Genomic DNA, 19,399 nt, shown 5'->3' with positions numbered 1-19,399 from the left:
GCTTCAGACAAGAGCAGGTCCTAAACACCACCTTTCCCTGCTGGTGAAACGGACGGGACAGTTAAGGGCACGGCAGCTCCGCAGAGTCCGCATCTTCCACTGTGATTACAACCTCAGGAGAGGAGCATTTCATAGTATACTACCTATCTCTTTCTGTAGCCTGCCTCCTCAAAAATTAAAAACAAAACAAAACAAATATTTCACTGGGTTCTTTATGTATCTCCAGACTATAGGCCTCAAGTTGAGGTAAGGAGGTATTCAGTTTGGTCTCTACCCCAAGATCCCTTCAGGCCTCTGGGGCCCCAGCTCATGATTTAGGGTATGAGAAAGACTGCCTTTGAATAGCCCAGAGCGTCCAAAAGTGAGGCCGGCTGGTCAGGACTGGGCCGGCCTGGAGTCCTTCCTGGCTCCTTATGGGCGTGACGCCTCTGGCCCTGCTGGGAGACTGCAGCTCTGGCCTGCATGGTGCTGCTGGGCAAGGCCTAGGAGAACCGCCACGCAAGGCACTCACCCGCATGGAGGTCTCACCACCGTGCGCCTGCTGCAGCCGGAAGACCTGGGCCACCATGTGCTCCGTGGAGGGGTGCAGCAGGATCCTCCGAGAGGCCAAGCCCACCATCACGTACCGGCCCATCGGGGACAGGCTCACTGAGATGGCGTTGGGACCTAGGGCCAGACGGACAGAGAGACGCTCCCTAGAGCTCTTGCTATTACCAGCAAATAATCTTCCTGTAGTCTTTTTTCTTTCTCCCTGGTCTTCATCTTTGTTTGCTCATCCTGGGGTTAATCTCACAGGATGGCAGTGAGGAGTACAATGAGAAGGTGTGTAAAGTACTAAGTCTAGCTCTTGACATATAAAAAGTACTTCATGAATGCTAACCCGTATTAGCACAGAATCACATTAAAAATTATCATACTGTAACTGCTATTTTGAAATCCACTTTTTTCACTTCATACATTACAAACATTTTTCACCATTAAATATCCCTCTGTAAGAGCGTTCTAAAGGCCAAGTGGTATTCTGTCTTGTCAATGCACCATCATTTATTTAAGCAACTCTTCAGAATTTGACATTTTTCTCTGTGACAAATAATACCGCTGTGAACACCCTTGTACATAAATCTATACAATGCCAGACTGGCTTGCAGCGTGTGAGTGTGCCCACTTCCCCGAGCCATGACCAAGAACAGAGCTCCTCCCCTACCCTCGCCCCTCACAATGGGAACATGCTGGTGATGCCACGGTGGTGGGGAGGACTCTTACTCTGAGACTCTCCTGCAACGCTACCAGCTAGGACAGAGCATCTTCCTCTGACCTGTGCCTGTGAAGCAGGGGGGTAGCGTGTGACCATCACTCCCACCTAAGCGGTGCTTCATCAGGGAATGCCCAGGCCAAGGTACTAGCGTCACTACGCTGGGCGTCCCATCCCTTACCAAATCGCTTGGTGTAGAGCATTTCGCCCAGGTTATGGGGGGCCAGGGAGTACACTGCCAGGATGCCTTCGTCAGGAAAGCCCCTCTGACTGCTAGGGATGAACGCTGCCAGGAGCTGGCCATCTGCAGAAATGTCACAGCTGGCATCATTGTAGATCTTGCAGTTCTGCACCAGCACATTCACGGAGGCTGCAGCAGACAAAGAAATAAGAGAGGGTAAGGGAGTCTGGAGTTAACGGTGTGGAAAGTGCTGGGTCAAGACATTTGGGGGCGCCTCCCTAAGGGCCTGAATCCGAACCCTCTCCAGAAATAATAAAGGCTGCCTTATCCAACTAAAGCCTTATCCAACTAAAAGGTCATGAAACAAGCAACACAAGACACCGAAAGATACGTCTCTTCTACCCCTGTAGTAGCAAACGAGAGTCAACACAACCACAACCACCTGCTGAGTCCTAGCTCACACCTAAGAGACATCATCTGAGAGATGAGATAAGGAGAAAGTTATTAAAAATTGTTCCTGGAGAGCCACTCACCAGCTGTTATTGTCCAAAAGATCAAAACTGAGATGAATAAAAATGTAAACCCGCTGATTCCAAGAAAAAGGTGATACAGGTAAAACTTGCTTGGGGGTGACAGTGCTACTCTCCACCTCTATGTGACCTTGGAGAAGGGAATCATCTCACAAATCTTTGTCTTATTTTCTCCTTTAAGAAAACTGGAGCATTTAGAGACTTCAGTCTTCTGGACAGCTCCTTGCTGACACTAATCCCTAATTTCACAGGAGAGCATAAAGGCTGGAGGGCTGGAACTGTGTTCACTCTGCTTGTCCCTCCAGCCACGCCAGAAGCCGATGACCACGGGCAGCTCCAGTCTGCACCTAGCACTTCCTGAGAATTATGCATGGTCAGGCGGGCTCAGCACGAGGGACTGGGTGGGGCGGGGTGCAGGACTGGCTGTCGGTGGGGAGAATCCATTCCAAGTGACAGAACTAAGGCGATGTTGGCCAGCTCTGGGACTGGGCCTGCATAGCTGTTTCAGTTTCCATTTGAACCCCTCTCTGAGGCCCACTGTGCACATCTCCGCCCACAGGAAGTGGTCCACCCTCGATGTGAGCCTGGAACCAGTGCATGAGCGGAACAGCACAACACATCCAAAGGGCATGGATGCACAGCACGTCCAAGCGCCTCTGGGCTCTGTCTCCTTTAGATCGACCTTACGTGCATGTGCAAAGAGACTGATTTACTTTTTCTCTCTCTCCTGTAAAAATTCTTCTTGGCTGCACCATGAGGATGTGGGATCTTAGTTTCCTGACCAGGGATCGAACCTGTGCTCCTTGCACTGGAAATGCGAAGTCTTAAACCATGGGACCTCCCTCTTTCTCTTATTGGAAGATTACTTAAACAGCCACTGTCAGAGGCATTATAGTTCAAACAAACCAACAGGCAAGCTCAAGAGCCCTCACCAGATTTCTGGGTGATCTACTCCAGGGAGCCAAACCCTTTGACCTGGAATGTCAAGGGTGAGTTTCCTCAGGAAATTACCCTAAGGAAAATAAAACAAAGAACTGCCTTCCAGGGGTGGGTGGAGGGTGTGTTGAGGTTTATCAGGAACTTGGGAGTGATTTCTACAGCTCTGTATTCATCTCCCTTTCTCTGTGTGTTGTTAATGAAGCCACAGAGATGACAGAGTAGATCAAAAAAGACATCCGAACACACTGATCGGCTGCTGTGCCAATTCTTGGGGGCTGACACCGACAGCACCATCACACGCGGCGCCGAGAAGGGACCACAAGGATGGTTCTGTTTGCCAACTAATAAAATAATGACATCCAAATGCTCAGTGCTACCACCATTAGGGCTCTGTGCCGCTCAACTTCCAACCCACCATCTGCTCGAGCCTGTACGGCTAGATCGATCCAGTTAGCACTGAGACCGTCTGCTCCTTACTCAGGGTCCCAAGCCTGTTGCCAGAAAGACGACAATCTCCTCCCTTCCCTGAATAGACACATCATTACAGTTGGGGATACAGAGTCAAAGGAACTGGGGGAGCTTTAAGAGTGAGTCCATCTTGGTTTTCTAACCTTGATGTTGGCACAGTTCTCAGAAAGGTAAAAAGAAACTGACCATCCAAGGTGGAGAGAAAAAGTAATCACAAATATTATGTAGGACATGAAAATAAACACAGAAGGAAATGGACTCTGTGGGCTTTAAGACAGCTTTGCACGGTTTCCATCTTTTCTACATTTAACATCTCAAAAATGCATGTGAGTATTTTATGAAAGTAGGCTTTTCTATCTTGTTGTTGTAGAGCTCTGGTTCATACGTGTTAACCTGCAGTTTAAACATACAGAAGCCTGCACTGACCCTCACAACTCACCACCAACATGAGAGAAGCACCACGAGACTGCTGTGGTTCAGTCACTAAGGCGTGTCCGACCCTTGTGACCCCGCTGACCGCAGTGTGCCAGGCTTCCCTGTCCTTCACTATCTCCTGCAGTTTGCTCAAACTCACGTCCGTTGAGCCAGCAATGCTATCCAACTTCCAGATTAATTTCTAAGGTGGGCTGGGGGTGGGGAGGATATTACAAGTAAGGTTTTTCTTCTTCTGAGAAGTTTGGCTCTAACTGCCTGAAAAACTGGGCATATAGACAAAAAGCATTCTGTGAGCCCCCAAATCCAAGCCATTGCGTTTGTGTTTGTACTGTATTAGGATGAATCCAATTCAATGGCCAGCTCCCAAATTTTGTCCCCTCCCCTCAACTCCACCCAATTTCACAACTGCTCCCAGTTCCTACAGTGAGCTCAGAGAGAGATGCAAATAACATGTGGAACAAGAATGCTGGAATTAAAGTTGAGTTTCTCCAGCAGCAGGCTCAATTTGGTATGTAGCTAGGGATCCAGGGTTTTACTTCTCCCCTAATGATGGCGACGTAGTAGGCAAAGAGTGACTTGGTAGTTTCAGCAAGCTCTGGGTGGTGTGTTTATAGTTTCATTAATATTTCAGAGCTCCAATTAGCAATTTACATTTGCTGCTTGTTGTCTATTAATTTCCCACATGGAAATGGAAATGTTCAGTTACAATGGTGAGTGGTCACTGCTTCATTTCGTTCATGCAGCTTCTTCTCAGAAGGCTGAAATTTTGATGAGTTAATTTACACAGGGAGAGATTTCCTGGCTCTCTTATTTGTTTTCTCAGGCCATAGGAAGGTAATGCACTAATGACAAGCACAGCTCATCCTTTTTGGACTCGAAAATAATGTAAGCAGGTGGAGAAAAAGGTGAAGTGAGACACAGCCTAGGATAGTGGCAACCCGCGCGCACCAGAGCCTTCCTTCTGCCTCCAGCCTCGCCTTACTACGGTGGTTCTCAGGTGGTAGCAGGCACCAGAATCACCTGGACTGACTGCTGCAGTGAGGCCTGAGGATCTGTATTTTGAGTGAGTTCCCAGGTGTCCCTGATTTAGGACCACACTTGAAAACTGCTGCCTCACCAAACACCCCTTGATCCCTGAGCTGGAGTTCCAGCAAACAGCCCTGCACAGAAAGGCAAGACACACATGGGAAATGATGATGGAGCAGTTAGCTGGGCAGCTGAGGATGGAAATGAGGGCTAGGAAAGCAAGGATTTTTCAAATCAGAACTGCTTCAGAGCTTCAGTGGGGCAGCTCCAGGGGGAATGAGAACGATGCAGGAAGACAGCAGGAAGCCATGTTCCAGGCTTTGCAGCATAATCGCCTCCTAATTATAAACTATTTCCAAGTGAAAATGCCCTAGCAGGGAATGGGAGGGGTAAGAAATACTGATGCCTGGAGGAACAGATGGCTCTGCCTTCCTATCAGCTCCATAAATTATAAACAAATACCTTGTACAAAGATCGATTTGCAGCCTGTTGCTGGCTGGCCAGATGAGGCCACAGGAGCGATTAGCGGCTGCAGTGCTTTTGCAAGTGCATTAGATCCTGATTTGGAAAACCCAAAGGAGTTTAAATCAGCAGGAAAATTTCCTTTTGGCTATCTCTGAGCCCTCAGATTTCAGAATAAGGCCTCCTGCACAGAGCTCCAGATGACACTATGTAAGCATGCCCAGCAGTGGCAATCACAACATCCTCTGTGGGTGTGTGTGCGCCCCCACCGCTCAGCCTCTGGGTTTCTTAAGGTCACCGGGGCACCCAGAAGACCAATGCTACTCACCGGTAAGAACTTACTCTTTAAACACCTAGTAAATCTAATGAGCTTTTTTTTCCCCATGACAGCAGTTTCAAAGTTATCTATGTTATACAAGGCCTTACTCACAAACTTAACTCTTTACAGATAGAAATTCATTAATACTACATCTCAACTAAGAGAAACAGGTGGTGAGACTCTTTAGCCTAATTCTAGAAAAGGGCTGAATTCAATGCAGATTAAGTCAGATGACACAGCAACACAGAGGCTGCTGATCACACATGAGTAAAACTGAGGGCCAGTGGCTCCCAGGTTCGTGCTGGGCCCAAGCCAAACGCTACCATCCTCTGGGAAGCAGGCAAGCTTCAGAAACGAATGCTACTGCATTCGTTAAGAGATCCCCAACTTAACTCTGCTGACAGCCGAATCTATCAAAACTGTAATGAGAGGTTATTCAGGCCAACCAAGAAAATCAGTTAATGACAGGAACCTCAGGTAAAAGTGACTGGCAGTCTAGAGGGTAAGACCAAGGCAAGGAACGTTGGCCACTAACAAACATATGAGCCCTAAACACCTGGAATGCCAAGTTTTCTTCCTAAGTAACTCTTGAGTAAAATAGGGCACTTTTAAGAAGCAGAATTCTAACACCACACAGGACTTAAATGAGGGGGACAGGTGAGCCAAGTTAAATGAGTCAATCTGGTTGTACCATAATGCTCTCTGATCAGCTCAGGTTTTACAACAGCCATGATCAAAGGAAGCAGGAAGGACCATAGAAGGAGAATGACAGGAAGCTGCAGTCAGAACAAGTGGAGGCTTAGACAAAGAACGTTAAGGACAACCAAAAAGACTGTGCTAGCAGTATGTCCAGGGCCTGCATTCTGCAGAATATTTGGTTTTTCTTTCAAAGAAAATTGTCTCCAACTGGGGAGAAAACAACATGCCTCAGAATGTTGGATCAGAAGCCAATTACAGATGAGCCAACAGGTTAAGACAGAATTATCTTCTTTACATGAACGTCACTCTCCAGAAGTACCTCTTGGAGTACCGAAAACAGGGCAGGGTGACTTTAGAATTATAGCTGTACTCTCAAAGAGTCATGGTATAATTCCCAAGAAAAAGACATGATAAAAAGAGCTAACATTTATTGACCATTTACTACAGTAAGTGCCAGATGTTGTTCAGAGTGCTTGATGTGTACTAATTTAATTCTTGTCACAGTCACATGAAGTTGGCCCTATGATGACCCTCATTTTATAGACAAGGAAACCAAGGTGCGGAGAGATTAATTAACCACGGCTACACTGCTAGAAGGCGGCTGAGCAGACCTGAGCCCAGACAGTGTGGCTCAAGAGCTCATCTGCTTAACCAGCATAGGGCAGCTGACAGAATGTTACTAAAGAACGACCTCTCCCTATGTTTGTGAACAAAAAAAAGGAAAGAAGCATCCGGCTCAGACTTTAAAATTATAAAAAGTACAAGTAATTATAATACTATTTAAACTGTTCCAGACAAAGAAAAACTTTATTCAAGGGAGGTAAGGATGGGTTCAATATTATAGAATCTATTAACATAATGATCACATTGTTAGGCCAAAGGAGAAAAAAACATATGGTTATCATCATAGATGCTGTTACGACATGACTGAATTTATTATCTAGTCTCTCTTTTTTGGCCACGCCACGCAGATTATAGGATCTTAGTTCCCCAACCAGGCATTGAACCTAGGCTTCAGGCAGTGAAAACATTTAAGTCCTAATCACTGGATCACCAGGCAATTCCCAGTATCTATTCTTGATAAAAATTAACAATAAAGTAAGAATAGATAGGGGTATCTGCCTGTAATGCAGGAGTTGTAGGAGATGAAGGTTTGATCCTTGGGTTGGGAAGATTCCCTAGCGGGCATGGCAACCCACTCCAGTATTCCTGCCTGGAGAATTCTATGGACAGAGGACCCTGGTGGGCTACAGTGCCTGGGGCAGTTGACTATAGTATATTACCCCTGGAGAAGGAAATGGCAATCCACTCCAGTACTATTGCCTGGAAAATCCCACGGACAGAGGAGCCTGGTAGGCTACAGTCCACGGGGTCACAAAGAGTCGGACACGACTGAGCGACTTCACTTCTCTTGACTGCAGCAGCGAGTGCACTTAGACAAGAAAAAGAAATCACAGGTGTACAACTTGAAATGGAGAAGGTAAAATTAATACCATTTACCGATAACATACCCAGAGACTGAACTGAATAACAACTAAAATTAGTAAATAAATGCAATAAAATAGCAGAATTTTTTAAAACGCTTTTAACAATAAACTTTGAAAATGTATAAAATTACATGAAGAAAACTTTAAGAACATAAGAGAGACTTGGAGAGACAGAAAATCATGCCATGTTCTTACATAAGAAGATACCACAAAAATACTGAATCTCCTTATTTCATATATTCAATGGAACCACACTAATTACACTGACAGGACTTTTTCAGGGCAGTGAAGGGAAGAAGCGAGGTAGTTTTATAGTCCATATAGACTACCAAAATGTTCAAGCAGGCAGGAAATTTTGGATTAAAAAATTACAAGAGAAGACCAGTCCTACCAGATACTAAAAGACAGGGCCTCAAACTTAAACCAATGTGATACTGTTATATGAATAATCAGACAGATTCCTGGGGCAGAAAAGACAGGAGAAATACATCTATATATTCACAGGATGCTAATAGGATGAAAGTGACATCCCAAATCAATGGGGACAAATGAATCTTTTTATAAACTGGTTGGGACAAAGGAGTGGCCACATGGGGGAAAAGCTGGGTCATACTCTGCTTATTTAGGACTGGGTTAAACTTCTGATGAATCAAAGATTTAAAGGAAAAAATTAAAATACAAAAGTACTATTTGATCTTCTGGATGCTGCCACAAAATCTAGGAACCATAAAAGGAAAGTTGGATAATTCTGACTACTTAAAATAAGTCCTATGACAAAAATAACCTTCAGCAAAAGACAAGTGACAACCAGGAAACTCCTCCTATGAGTTAATTTTCTGATTTTATAAAGAGCTCCTGTAGAACTGATAAGGAAAGACCAGCAACACACACACACACACACACAAATAGGTGAGCCCATGGACAAGCCAAGAAAAGGAAACACAAGTGGCTAAATGTATTAAGAGCCATATAACCTGGCTTATAATACGAGAAATACAAATTTAAAATATCAACATACTATATACATATTTTTTGGCCACACCACACGGCTTGCAGGATCCTAGTTCCCCAACTAGGGATTGAACCTGTACTCTCCACAGTGGAAGTTCAGAGCCCTAACGACTGGATCAAGAGAGAATTCCCACTTACATACTATTTTTACTATCAGATTTGCAAATACTCCAAAATATGACAGAACAATCTACAAGCAGGAGTTTAGGCAAACAGGCACTCTCATGAACCACAGGTGAGAATATACATTGGTATGCTCTCTCAGAGGGTGATTTAGCAGTACCTGCCAAAGTCACAGATCTACATATTCTTCCTCCCTACATAGGGTTCCATTTCTAGGAATTTATCCTATGATATTCTTGCACATGTGCAAAATGACAAACTGTGGCACAGTTTGTGTAGTCAAAGACTGAAAACAGCTTAAAAGTTCCTCAGCGGAACACTGGTTGAAAGATGGAATCTAGTGGGACTTCCCTGGTGGTCCAGTGGTTAAGAATCTGCCTACCAACGCAGGAGACACGGGTTTGACTCCTGGTCCGGGAAGGGCCCACATGCCCTAGAGAGACCGAGCCCCTGAGCCACAACTACTGAGCTTCTTCTCTGGAGCCCGGGGAGCCGCAACTACTGAGCCCACGTGCCTACAGCCTGTGCTCCACAGCAAGAGAAGCCACCACAACGAGAAGCCCACGCACCGCAGCAGAGAGGAGCCCCCACTCTCTGCAACTAGAGAAAAGCACACACAGCAACGAACACCCAGGACAACAACGACAACAAAAAGTAATCCAGAGGCTGCATTTGGGCAGTGGAATGCTGCTGCTGCTGCTGCTAAGTCGCTTCAGTCGTGTCCGACTCTGTGCGACCCCATAGACGGCAGCCCACCAGGCTCCCCCGTCCCTGGGATTCTCCAGGCAAGAACACTGGAGTGGGTTGCCATTTCCTTCTCCAACGCATGAAAGTGAAAAGTGAAAGTGAAGCTGCTCAGTCGTGTCCGACTCTAGCGACCCCATGGACTGCAGCCTACCAGGCTCTTCCGTCCATGGGATTTTCCAGGCAAGAGTACTGGAGTGGGGTGCCATTGCCTTCTCCGAGTGGAATGCTAGGCAGTCGATAAAAAAGAATGAATAAACTATATATGGATATGGAAAGATCATCAAGATATAAAGAAAGCAAAGTACAGACAGAAAGTATGTACACTGTGCTGTGTTGTTGCTGTTTAGTCACTGAGTGCCGTTCAACTCTCTGGGACCCCATGGACTGCAGCACACAGGCTCCCCTGTCCTTTACTGATCCCAGAGTTTGCTCAAATGCATGTCCATTGAGTTGCTGATGCTATCTAAACATTTCATCCTCTGCCAACCCCTTCTCCTTTTGCATTCACTCTTTCCCAGCATCAGGGTCTTTTCCAGTGAGTCAGCTCTTTGCATCAGGTGGCCAAAGTATTGGAGCTTCAGCATCAGTCCTCCCAATGAATATTCAGGGTTGATTTCCTTTAGGACTGACTAGTGTGATCTCCTTGCAGTCCAAGGGCCTCTCAGGAGCCTTCTCCAGCACCACACTTCGAAGCGTCAGTTCTTCAGCCTTCTTTACGGTCCAACCCTGACATCAGTACATGATCCTGGAGAAACCACACCTTCGACTACACACGGGCCTTCGTCAGCAAAGTGCTGTCTCTGCTTTTAATATGCTGTCTAGGTGTGCCACAGTTTTCCTTCCAAAGGGTAGAATACGCTACCACCTAGCTTAAACAGAGGTGGAAAAACATACATTTCCATGTACTTGTACATATATATATAATATCTTTGAAAAATAAACAGGAAACTACTAACTGTGCCTATGGGGTGGAGAGGTGTGTAGCTGGGAGCAGGGTTGGAAAACTTTTCACTGTATACCCTTTTATATTTTAAAAATCTTTGGTAAATGTATTTCAGATTGTAATTTAAAAAAAAAAATCAAATAGAATAAAGAAACAAAGTACCTGGGGAAAATTATGGCAAATAGGATCTGGGCCAGAGATAGGTAAACAAGCAAACAGTATTTAACGAGGTAAAAGGTAGACTGCATTTGATTTCTAGTGGGGTTAAAGAATAGATTATTGACCACGTGGCTTAAAAGCACTTGGGAAGAAAACGATTGCTACTGAGGCTTCACTAACATCAGGACATGAAAAACTGACCTCATTTTTATGGTCTCATAAGGATACCACAACCGGCATACTGGGAAACGCCACAGACAGAGGCTATCTTGACTATTTCAAAGCATCTGACAAGCTCTCACAATACCCTATAGACAAGATGAAAAATACGGGTTTCACGAGTGAAGAACCAAGCCCAGGTGCAAATTCATGAACCAAAATCAACAAGAAGGAAGTCCACAGGAACATAGCACGAGGCTTGGTGCAAAGTCCTGACGCACCACTTCTGCTAGCAATCCAAAGACAGGCAGAGAAAGCACGTTTATCAAATTAGAAGATGATGTAAACAAGGTTGGGGAAAAAAGACTGAATCAAAGTTTGAAAAGATGTTGAGAGGCAGAAACTAAGAAGTACAATTATTAGTACTTATTAAGTACACTACTAAGATAAAACTTAACAGAAACAGATATAATCCTTTGGTTTTTAAAATATTCGAATTGCACAAGTTAAGTACAGGATGGTAGAGTTCTGGTATTAACAATTATCGAGGAATTATAAGTGACTGCAAACCCAACAGTGGCTTCAGAAAAGGCTGCTGCAACACTGGGCTGAGCTGACGCTGCGCAAACCGCCACTGCGCTGTTTTGCACAGCTCTCACCTGGAGTGTTCTACTTTGTTGTGCCCCCCTCAAACGTAAAAAGGGGAATGAGCAGAACTGTCAAGGATCTGAAAACCAGATCTTAAAAGGAACCTCGGGAATTCTGGCCTAAAAAGAATGATTTAAAGCAAGTGGCAGTTTACTTTCAAACAGCTGAAGGACTGTCAGTCAGAAGAGACATCACCAGACTCACTCTGTGGAGGCTCAGAGGCAGACCCAGGGCCAAAGGGAGGAAGTGACAGCAAGGGAAATGGCGGCTGGGTATAAGAAAAAACATCCGAAAAGGAGCTGAGCAGTGGTGGGCTAGAGTTAACTTATCAGACAGTGACCTATCACTGCAAGTAGAGGCTGAAGCTCCACTTCTCAGGAATGTGTGAGAGTGCAGCATGAGAGAAAATGAAATGAGATGTCTAAGATGCTGTGATTCCAACTGAACAACTGGGACATGGGATTGCAGAGTCCTTTAGAAGCTGGGAAAATGGACTGTCAGACATTCTGCAAATCACACATCAATCAGGCCACTCCCTTTGTTCCATTCAAATCTAGATTAATATGAGTTTATCATCACTGTAGTCTTTCCTCAAGGGTCTGGCTCTCAGCTCCTATACTCCCTTCCCCTTCTCTTCCTCTCAGTTCCACCCAACCTCTAGGCTTGAGACAACGGACCTGGGGCAGAAACCTTCATTTTGGTGTTCACTTTCTCATTTAGTTCACTGCTCAGGGTGGGTGCTCAATAGACATTTGCTGAATTGCTTAGTGAGAGCTGAAGAACAGCTACAGAAATGGCATGGAGCCGTGAGCTACTTAATGAGGTGATGAAAAATCCCGTGCTATTGCAGGTCTCAGAGATCCGGCTCACCAGTGACAGACAGACCTTCCACCAGGATCCCCAGTTCTATGCTGGCTTACCATTACTGATTTCCGGGAGGTCAAACTTAGTGAAGTCCCACCACTGGAGCCGATAGGTAGTATTGGCAATGTTACTGGCCACGGCAGACTGTCCATCACCAATCACTGCCCCTGGTCAGGGAGAAGACAAAGAGAGCACGTTATAGATCTATCTATATATTTCCACTGCAAACAGGAGGCAAAACTGGGGTCAGGAGGAGAGGGAGAAAAGGCAGATGCTGAAGGCTGAAGACGGCTGACAAGTCCTATCTGTCAAGTCTCTATCTTAAAGAGAAACCAGACATGTTTCTCAAGAAGAATTCTGCTTGTAAATACCATATTACGTTATGGTATATTAATCAGCCCCCCTTTCCACTATTACTTAACACTGACTGACTGCCACCAGTGTGGCAACATACTATCTGGTAGGCTTAAAGAGACAATCTGAAAAGACAAATGACTTTTCATAAAAATGCTGGGAAAGAAACGTGAAAAATGAGAGGACACCGTTCACACAGAAAGGCCCCGCAGAAGAGCATTCAGTCCCTGATGTCTCTGCGGTGAGCGGTGCTCTTCCAGAGAAAGCCTCTCCTTTGTGTATGACCTTCCTCCCAGGAAAACGTCTCAAAAGGAGAGGCTTCCTCCAGGGAACAGGCAGCCAGCATTCGGCCGATTGGACAGACAGAGACAGTAAAGAACAAATGAGGTAATATTTGTTCATTTTTTCTGGACCCCTGGCATGTAACACAACAGAAATTTATGAGCCTAGCTTTTCCGCATCAGAATATTTTTATTAAGGCAATATTTTATAACCCTCCTGCCCGGCCCCACCCCTACTCCAGGAGAACTTCCTTGAATCCAGATTCACTTGTAAAATCTCACGGTTTAACTTTCCCTGAGATATACGCTTCTGTATGACATTTTTTACCTTGGTAACCAATTAAATAAAAAATGGATTTTTTTTTTTAAAAACAGGGTGACACTTTAATTTGCAGTTGTATTTCATTTTACATGAACATGTCATTTCTTCCTCCTCCTCCTTCCGAGGTGCGTTTCATACACAACCACCCTTCTGATCAGACAGAGCCAAACCCTCTTGGGAGAATAGAACGTTCGTATATGCTATACAAGCTAAACGGTGTTTTCTGCTGCAAATCAACTCCGATTTTGAGAAACTGAACTTGTTAGAGCTGACTGGCCTTGGAACAATGGACAACTCTACACCCAGATTCTTCCACATTCTTCCATCTTCCTCCTATGCATGTCACTGCAAGAAGTTTTTTTTTTTTACCCCCCTTCTCCTTTTAGAGAGCTTCATTTATTGCTCTGCTCCTCCTGGTATTTCCCTATTCTTTCCTCAGATGGTCAAGACTGTTCAGAGAAAAGACGATCTCCATACAAGTCATGAAATATAAGAACAGTACTCTGCTCGCTGCCCCCCAGGAACTGCAGGCCACTGCATGAGAACTCTTTTCGAACAGTAGTGAATTGGTAGACTCCTGTTTCAATTTGTTAAGAAAGGCACATACAACAATTCATTTCCAAGATGATGATACTTCTACCAATGGATTAACATATCCTCAACATGGGCAGTCCTGCCCCTGTGGGGGTGAAAACTAGTTCGGAGTCGGGGGAAAATCTTGAGAGAGTACAATCCCCAGGTTCCCATCAAAGTACTGCAGTATCTGAGCAGATATGCAGCATATCTGTGATATTAAAATTTCATGGGAGGGATTGATTAGGGGAAAAGTGTCTAAAAAGGCTTCTTCGGAGGGTAATGATAAAATAAAGGTTGAGAAATACTGTTCTAGATAAACCAATACCATCAAAATAATACGTTCCTTAAAATCTTGCAGATTCAAAGACAGTCCAAAATGGTCATGATTTCTCCGAAGGCCTAAGCAAGACAGCATTTGAGTGGTCTGTCAATGAGCCCACTGACCTCAAACCCCTACTGAGGGCCCTGGGGCATATCACTTCAATGAGACAAATACATGCCTTTGCTTTTAACCTTTATAGAAAATTCTGTAATGATGGTATCTGACTTGGGAAATTTTGCTGAACCTCTGGGTCCTGAGGAGGATAAGCTACCTATAGGACTTTCTTAATAGGAACTTTGTTGATTTCTCCAGGCTTCCCTGACAATGAAAATAATTCTTAAAATTCCAAGGTCCACTTCCCAGGAAAAATTACTTACTTTCACTTGGACTCAGGCTCAATTCCACCGAGTTTATGAATTGTTCCTCTGGTTTGGTTGATATCAACCTCTGACCACTAGTCTCTCTCAAATTACTTTAGTTCCTTAAAATTTCCTTCAACTTTTAGCAGACAAGCACATAACCCAAAATGGAAGAAGCCAAGTTGATTTTCTTGGTATATGATGAAAGAAATGCTAGTTGCTAATAGGGAAAAAAAAATCTGAAGAAACAAACTCCATATTGTAGGAGCTTAAAATCTGGGGAAGAGGACGAGAGCTACAAATAGGAAAACAGTTACAGAAAATACCAGATGCTTTAAGAGCACTGTGGCTCTATCTGCAACTGGAACGCAAATGACTGAGACTCCAACCCACAGCTCCAGAAGTACCCCACAGGTCCACGCCTCAAGAGACATCTTCTGGAGAATAGCTGGGCAATAAAACCATCATGCGTGGTCGGACTGTGGGGAAGAGACTGGGGAAGTATTCTCTGCCAGTGGTGCCAGACTGCTGAGGTGGAATGGAACCTGGCACCTGGGAGAGTTGATTTTCAGGGCCGTGTAAACACAGATTAGGGAGCTAAAGATGCTAGCAACAGATTGGAGTATCGTCACCAGGTTCTCTTCCATAAGAACTGCAGGCCAACTGAGCCTGTCTCTTGGAAACATCAGGAAGAAAAAGTATCACCTTATTAAAAAAACAGTAACAAAAAACCCCCAACCATTTAACAGGCCTCCGGCCGCTAAGCTGAAGGTATAGGCAAGGTGCCAGAGTGAATTAATGGACGGAGTTACAGCAAAGTATGTACAGAGGAGGCACTTAGCCTTGGTAACCAAACCCTGACAGCACGGTGAGGGTGAGGGCTCGAGGTTTTCTCAGTCACAGCAGAATGGAATGAGCCAAGACTCAGGGTTTCTCAACCTCCGCAACTGGTATACTGGGTCAGGTAATGCCGGGAGCCAGCGGGAGGAAGTCTGGCCGTGGCAAAGGTCATGAGGAAGGAGGCTCGGCATACGCAAAGACGGGATCGAGCCTCAGGAGTCCCCCTGGAAATTCTCGAGCATCTACCCCCAAAACCAGAGTCTGCCTACTTTCTGCTTTGTGCTCTCACTTACACCTCTGACTTTACGGGGGGCTGTCCCCCACTACCTCTCTCTGAAAAAAGAGTTAACTTACAGCTCCAGTTAATAAAGTTCCTGGGTGTGATAGTGTTTCAACCTACGAACTCCTTTGGAAGTCCTCTAGCCTGCCTGAATAGGTTCTTCCGGCCACATGTGATTGTTCAGAGCCTCCCAACTGTGAGAGGCATGAGATGTTTTAAACTGTCTAAATACAGATTCCTTTGAGCAGTTAAAAGATTGATTAGAAACTGTACTGGTGAAGGATTTTTCACTTGTTGGGCCAATGTTTGCTGCTAAGTCTCCGTATCCCTTACCTGCTGTGTCCCTGGCAGTGTATTGATTAATATAATTGGTGTAAGTAGTAGCTTTAATGTTTGTAACCTTGGACCCTTGAGTTAATTCTTTTCTTGTTGTAGCCCACCACACCTCTGCCCTGTAGGAATGCAACTTTATCTAATGCTTTTGGAGGGTGGTGCCTGACTAATCACCTTTAGAGAAAAATAAGTTTTCTGAAGAAAGGATCTTAAAATGTTGACAGGCCCCCTGGCCAGAAGATGATGTAATTCACCTCAACTTTTGCATATGATAAAGTTTGCAGGAAGAAAGCCTGGCTTACTGCTAACTCTACCCCTTCCCCCATTATCCTCCACGCACAACTTAAGGTATAAAACTACTTTGGAAAATAAAGTGCGGGCCTTGTTTACCGAAACTTGGTCTCCCCATGTCGTTCTTTCTCTCACCTTCTGGCTGAATTATTCAGCCTCTTTTCTCCACTGAATTTTCCTGCTGAGCTATCCTTATTCTATTACTCTTTATATCCTTAATTAACGTTTAATTAAGCAATTGTTTCCTGACCCTCGCCAATGCCGTCCCGCTTCGAATTCCCTGGAAGGTAAGCCTTCCTTTAGGGGTGGGGTGGGTCTTGTGCGTGCTGGGATGCTCAGGACTTGTGCTCACGGACTGCCAGGAGCACACCACCCCTTCACACCCAGCTGTGACCACCAACAATGTTCCCTGGGGATCAGAATCATTCCTGGCTGGGAAACTCCAAGTTAGATAAAACACAGCCTGTATTTTAACTTCAAGATCAGTGTTCACAGAAAGCAGTACTACTGGGATGCTCACTCACTGCTAAAGGCACCAGAACTGTCGGCGACACTGATTTTGGAGAGAAACTAACAAAAGGCACACAAATATTCCTTCGGCAAACTTCCAGTCTCCCGTTTTGGCCACGGATTAGAGTCTGCCTTGAACTGGGATCTTATGAGTTACCTGTTTTTAACGTGGTTTCTGAGAATATGGGCTTCAGAATCAGATGGGTCTGACTTTGACACTTACTGCTAGTATCTATATTTGTATGCCTCTGTAAATTAATCTCTCTGAATCTCAGTTGCCTTATCTGTAAAAAGGAAATAAAAATCCTTTCAATTTACAGGGCTATTTGGAAAACTCACTGAAAAAATACTTGTAAAGTGATGGCAAATAGTAAGTGTCTAATAAATGTTATTGTTGCTGAGTGGCTAAGTTGGGCCTGACACTTCCATGACCCCACGGACTGTAGCCTGCCAGGTTCCTCTGTCCATGGGATTTCAAAGGCAAGAATACTAGAGTGGGTTGCCATTTCCTTCTCCAGGGAATCTTTCCAACCCAGGGATGGAACCTACGTCTCCTGCATTGGCCAGGCAGATTCTTTACCACTGAGCCACCAGGGAAACCCATCTAATAAATGACTGCCATTAAAATTATTTTAATTATTTACACCAATCTCTACATGCTCTTCCTCTGTAGGTATGGCTCTGTAAGCAACAGCTCAGAGACAGGTTCTTGTGTAAGAGACGGGTCCAAATAGTGTGCCAGGACCAAGAAAGGGAAGCGCCTCATTTCAGAATTAGGAGCAAATGCGTAGGACCTAGATTCCTTAGGAACGTTCCCCTTGAAAGACAGCTCAAGCAAAGACAGTCCACATACTGGTCCACAAAACACACTGTAACAAATTTAAAAGGACTGAAATCATTCAAAACATGCTGTCAGAAATCAAGGAAATTAAACTAGAAATCAGTAATGGAAAGACAACTGGTAAATTCCAAAATACTTGGAGATTAAGCAACACACTTTAAATAACACATGGCTCAGAGAAGACATCTCAAGAGAAATTTTAAAATATTTTGAACTAAATGAAAATGAAAATACAGCTTATTAAAACTTGTTGAATGCAGCAAAAGCAGTGCTTACATGGAATATTACTGCTTTGAATGCATACCCTAGAAAATAAGATCTAAAATCAATAATTTAAACATCTAGTTTATGAAATAAGAAAAAGAGCTAGTTAAATCCAAAGTAAGCAGACGAAAAGAAATAATCAAGATTAGAGTAGGAATCAGTGAGACTGAAAACAGGAAATCAATAGGGAAAAAAAAAAAACCCAATGAAACCAAAAGCTGGTTCTTTGAAAAGATCAATAAAATCAACAAATCTTTAGCCAGGCTAACTAGAAAAAAAAAAAAAAAGAGAGAGAAGACACAAACTACTAATATCAGAAACAAAAGAGAGGCTATCACTACTGATTCCATGGACACTAGAAGAGCAGTAAAGAACTTTACAAGTAACTCAATGTCCACAAGTTTGATAACCTAGGTGAAATGGACCAGTTCCTGAGAGACAGTCTACCAAAATTTACACAAGAAGAAATAGATAACCTGAATAGGCCTGTATCTAACACACTGAATCAATCATTAGAAGGCTCTTAAAACAGAAAGTGCCAGGCTCACGTGGGTTCACTGGTAAATTCTACCAGACACTGAAGGAAGAAATTACACCAAATCTCTATAACCTCTTTCAGAAACAGAAGTGGGACTGCTTCTGAGGCCAGTATTACCCCAATACCAAAACCAAAGACAATGAAGAAAGAAAAGCTACAGTCTAACATCTTTTATGAATACAGAAGTAAAAATTCTCAACAAAATGTTGGCAAATAAAATACAATAATGTATATAAAAGAGTTATACAAAGGGGAATTTATCCCAGGTATATAAGGCTGGTTAAACATTTCAAAGTTAATATAATCAGTCACATCAACCTGATAAAGAGGAAAAATTGTACGATCACATCAACAGACGCAGAAAAGGCATCCAACAAAATCCAACACCTGTTTTTGACAAAAACTGTCATCAAACCAGAAGAGTGGGATATTTCTCGATTTGACAAACAATGTCTACAAAAAACTTGTAGCTACATTTAAAGGTAAGGAAAGATAGCTTGACCCTTGAAAAATATGAGTTTGAACTATAAGAGTCCAACATACACAGAGATTTTTTTCAACAAATATGTACAATGGTACTACATGATTTGCAGGTGGCTGAATCCAAGGGCATGGAAGAGCAGGTACGGAGAATTGACTAGAAAGTTATACATGGATTTTCAACTGTGTGGGGGTCCGAGTCCTTTTCCTTCACACTGTTCCAGAGTCAACTGTATATGCTTTCTCCCTAAGACTGGGAACAAGCACTTTTCATCCCTCCCCTTCAGCACTGTACTGAAAGCCTACTAAATGCAATAAGACAAGAAAAGCACATAAGAGGTATCTTGATAGGAGAG

At 44.1% G+C, this 19,399-nt stretch overlaps 1 protein-coding gene across 7 annotated transcripts in view; it reads right to left on the bottom strand.

The window, feature by feature from the left end:
* AMBRA1 (autophagy and beclin 1 regulator 1) overlaps positions 1-19,399 on the bottom strand; it is a 172,101-nt gene that overhangs the window by 28,570 nt on the left and 124,132 nt on the right. For all 7 annotated transcript variants that reach the window (XM_070383435.1, XM_070383437.1, XM_070383438.1 and 4 more), the window contains 3 exons: positions 12,509-12,619; positions 1,434-1,622; positions 512-666 (listed from right to left, as the gene is read on the bottom strand). In XM_070383435.1, coding sequence (XP_070239536.1) covers positions 512-666; positions 1,434-1,622; positions 12,509-12,619 — 455 coding nt within the window. The remainder of the gene's footprint in view (positions 1-511; positions 667-1,433; positions 1,623-12,508; positions 12,620-19,399) is intronic.

This window comes from Bos mutus, chromosome 15, assembly GCF_027580195.1.
Source record: "Bos mutus isolate GX-2022 chromosome 15, NWIPB_WYAK_1.1, whole genome shotgun sequence".
In the NCBI taxonomy this organism is placed as follows: domain Eukaryota; kingdom Metazoa; phylum Chordata; class Mammalia; order Artiodactyla; family Bovidae; genus Bos; species Bos mutus.
The sequence above is the reverse complement of the archived record's forward strand: the minus strand, read 5'-3'. Positions and strand labels throughout refer to the sequence as shown.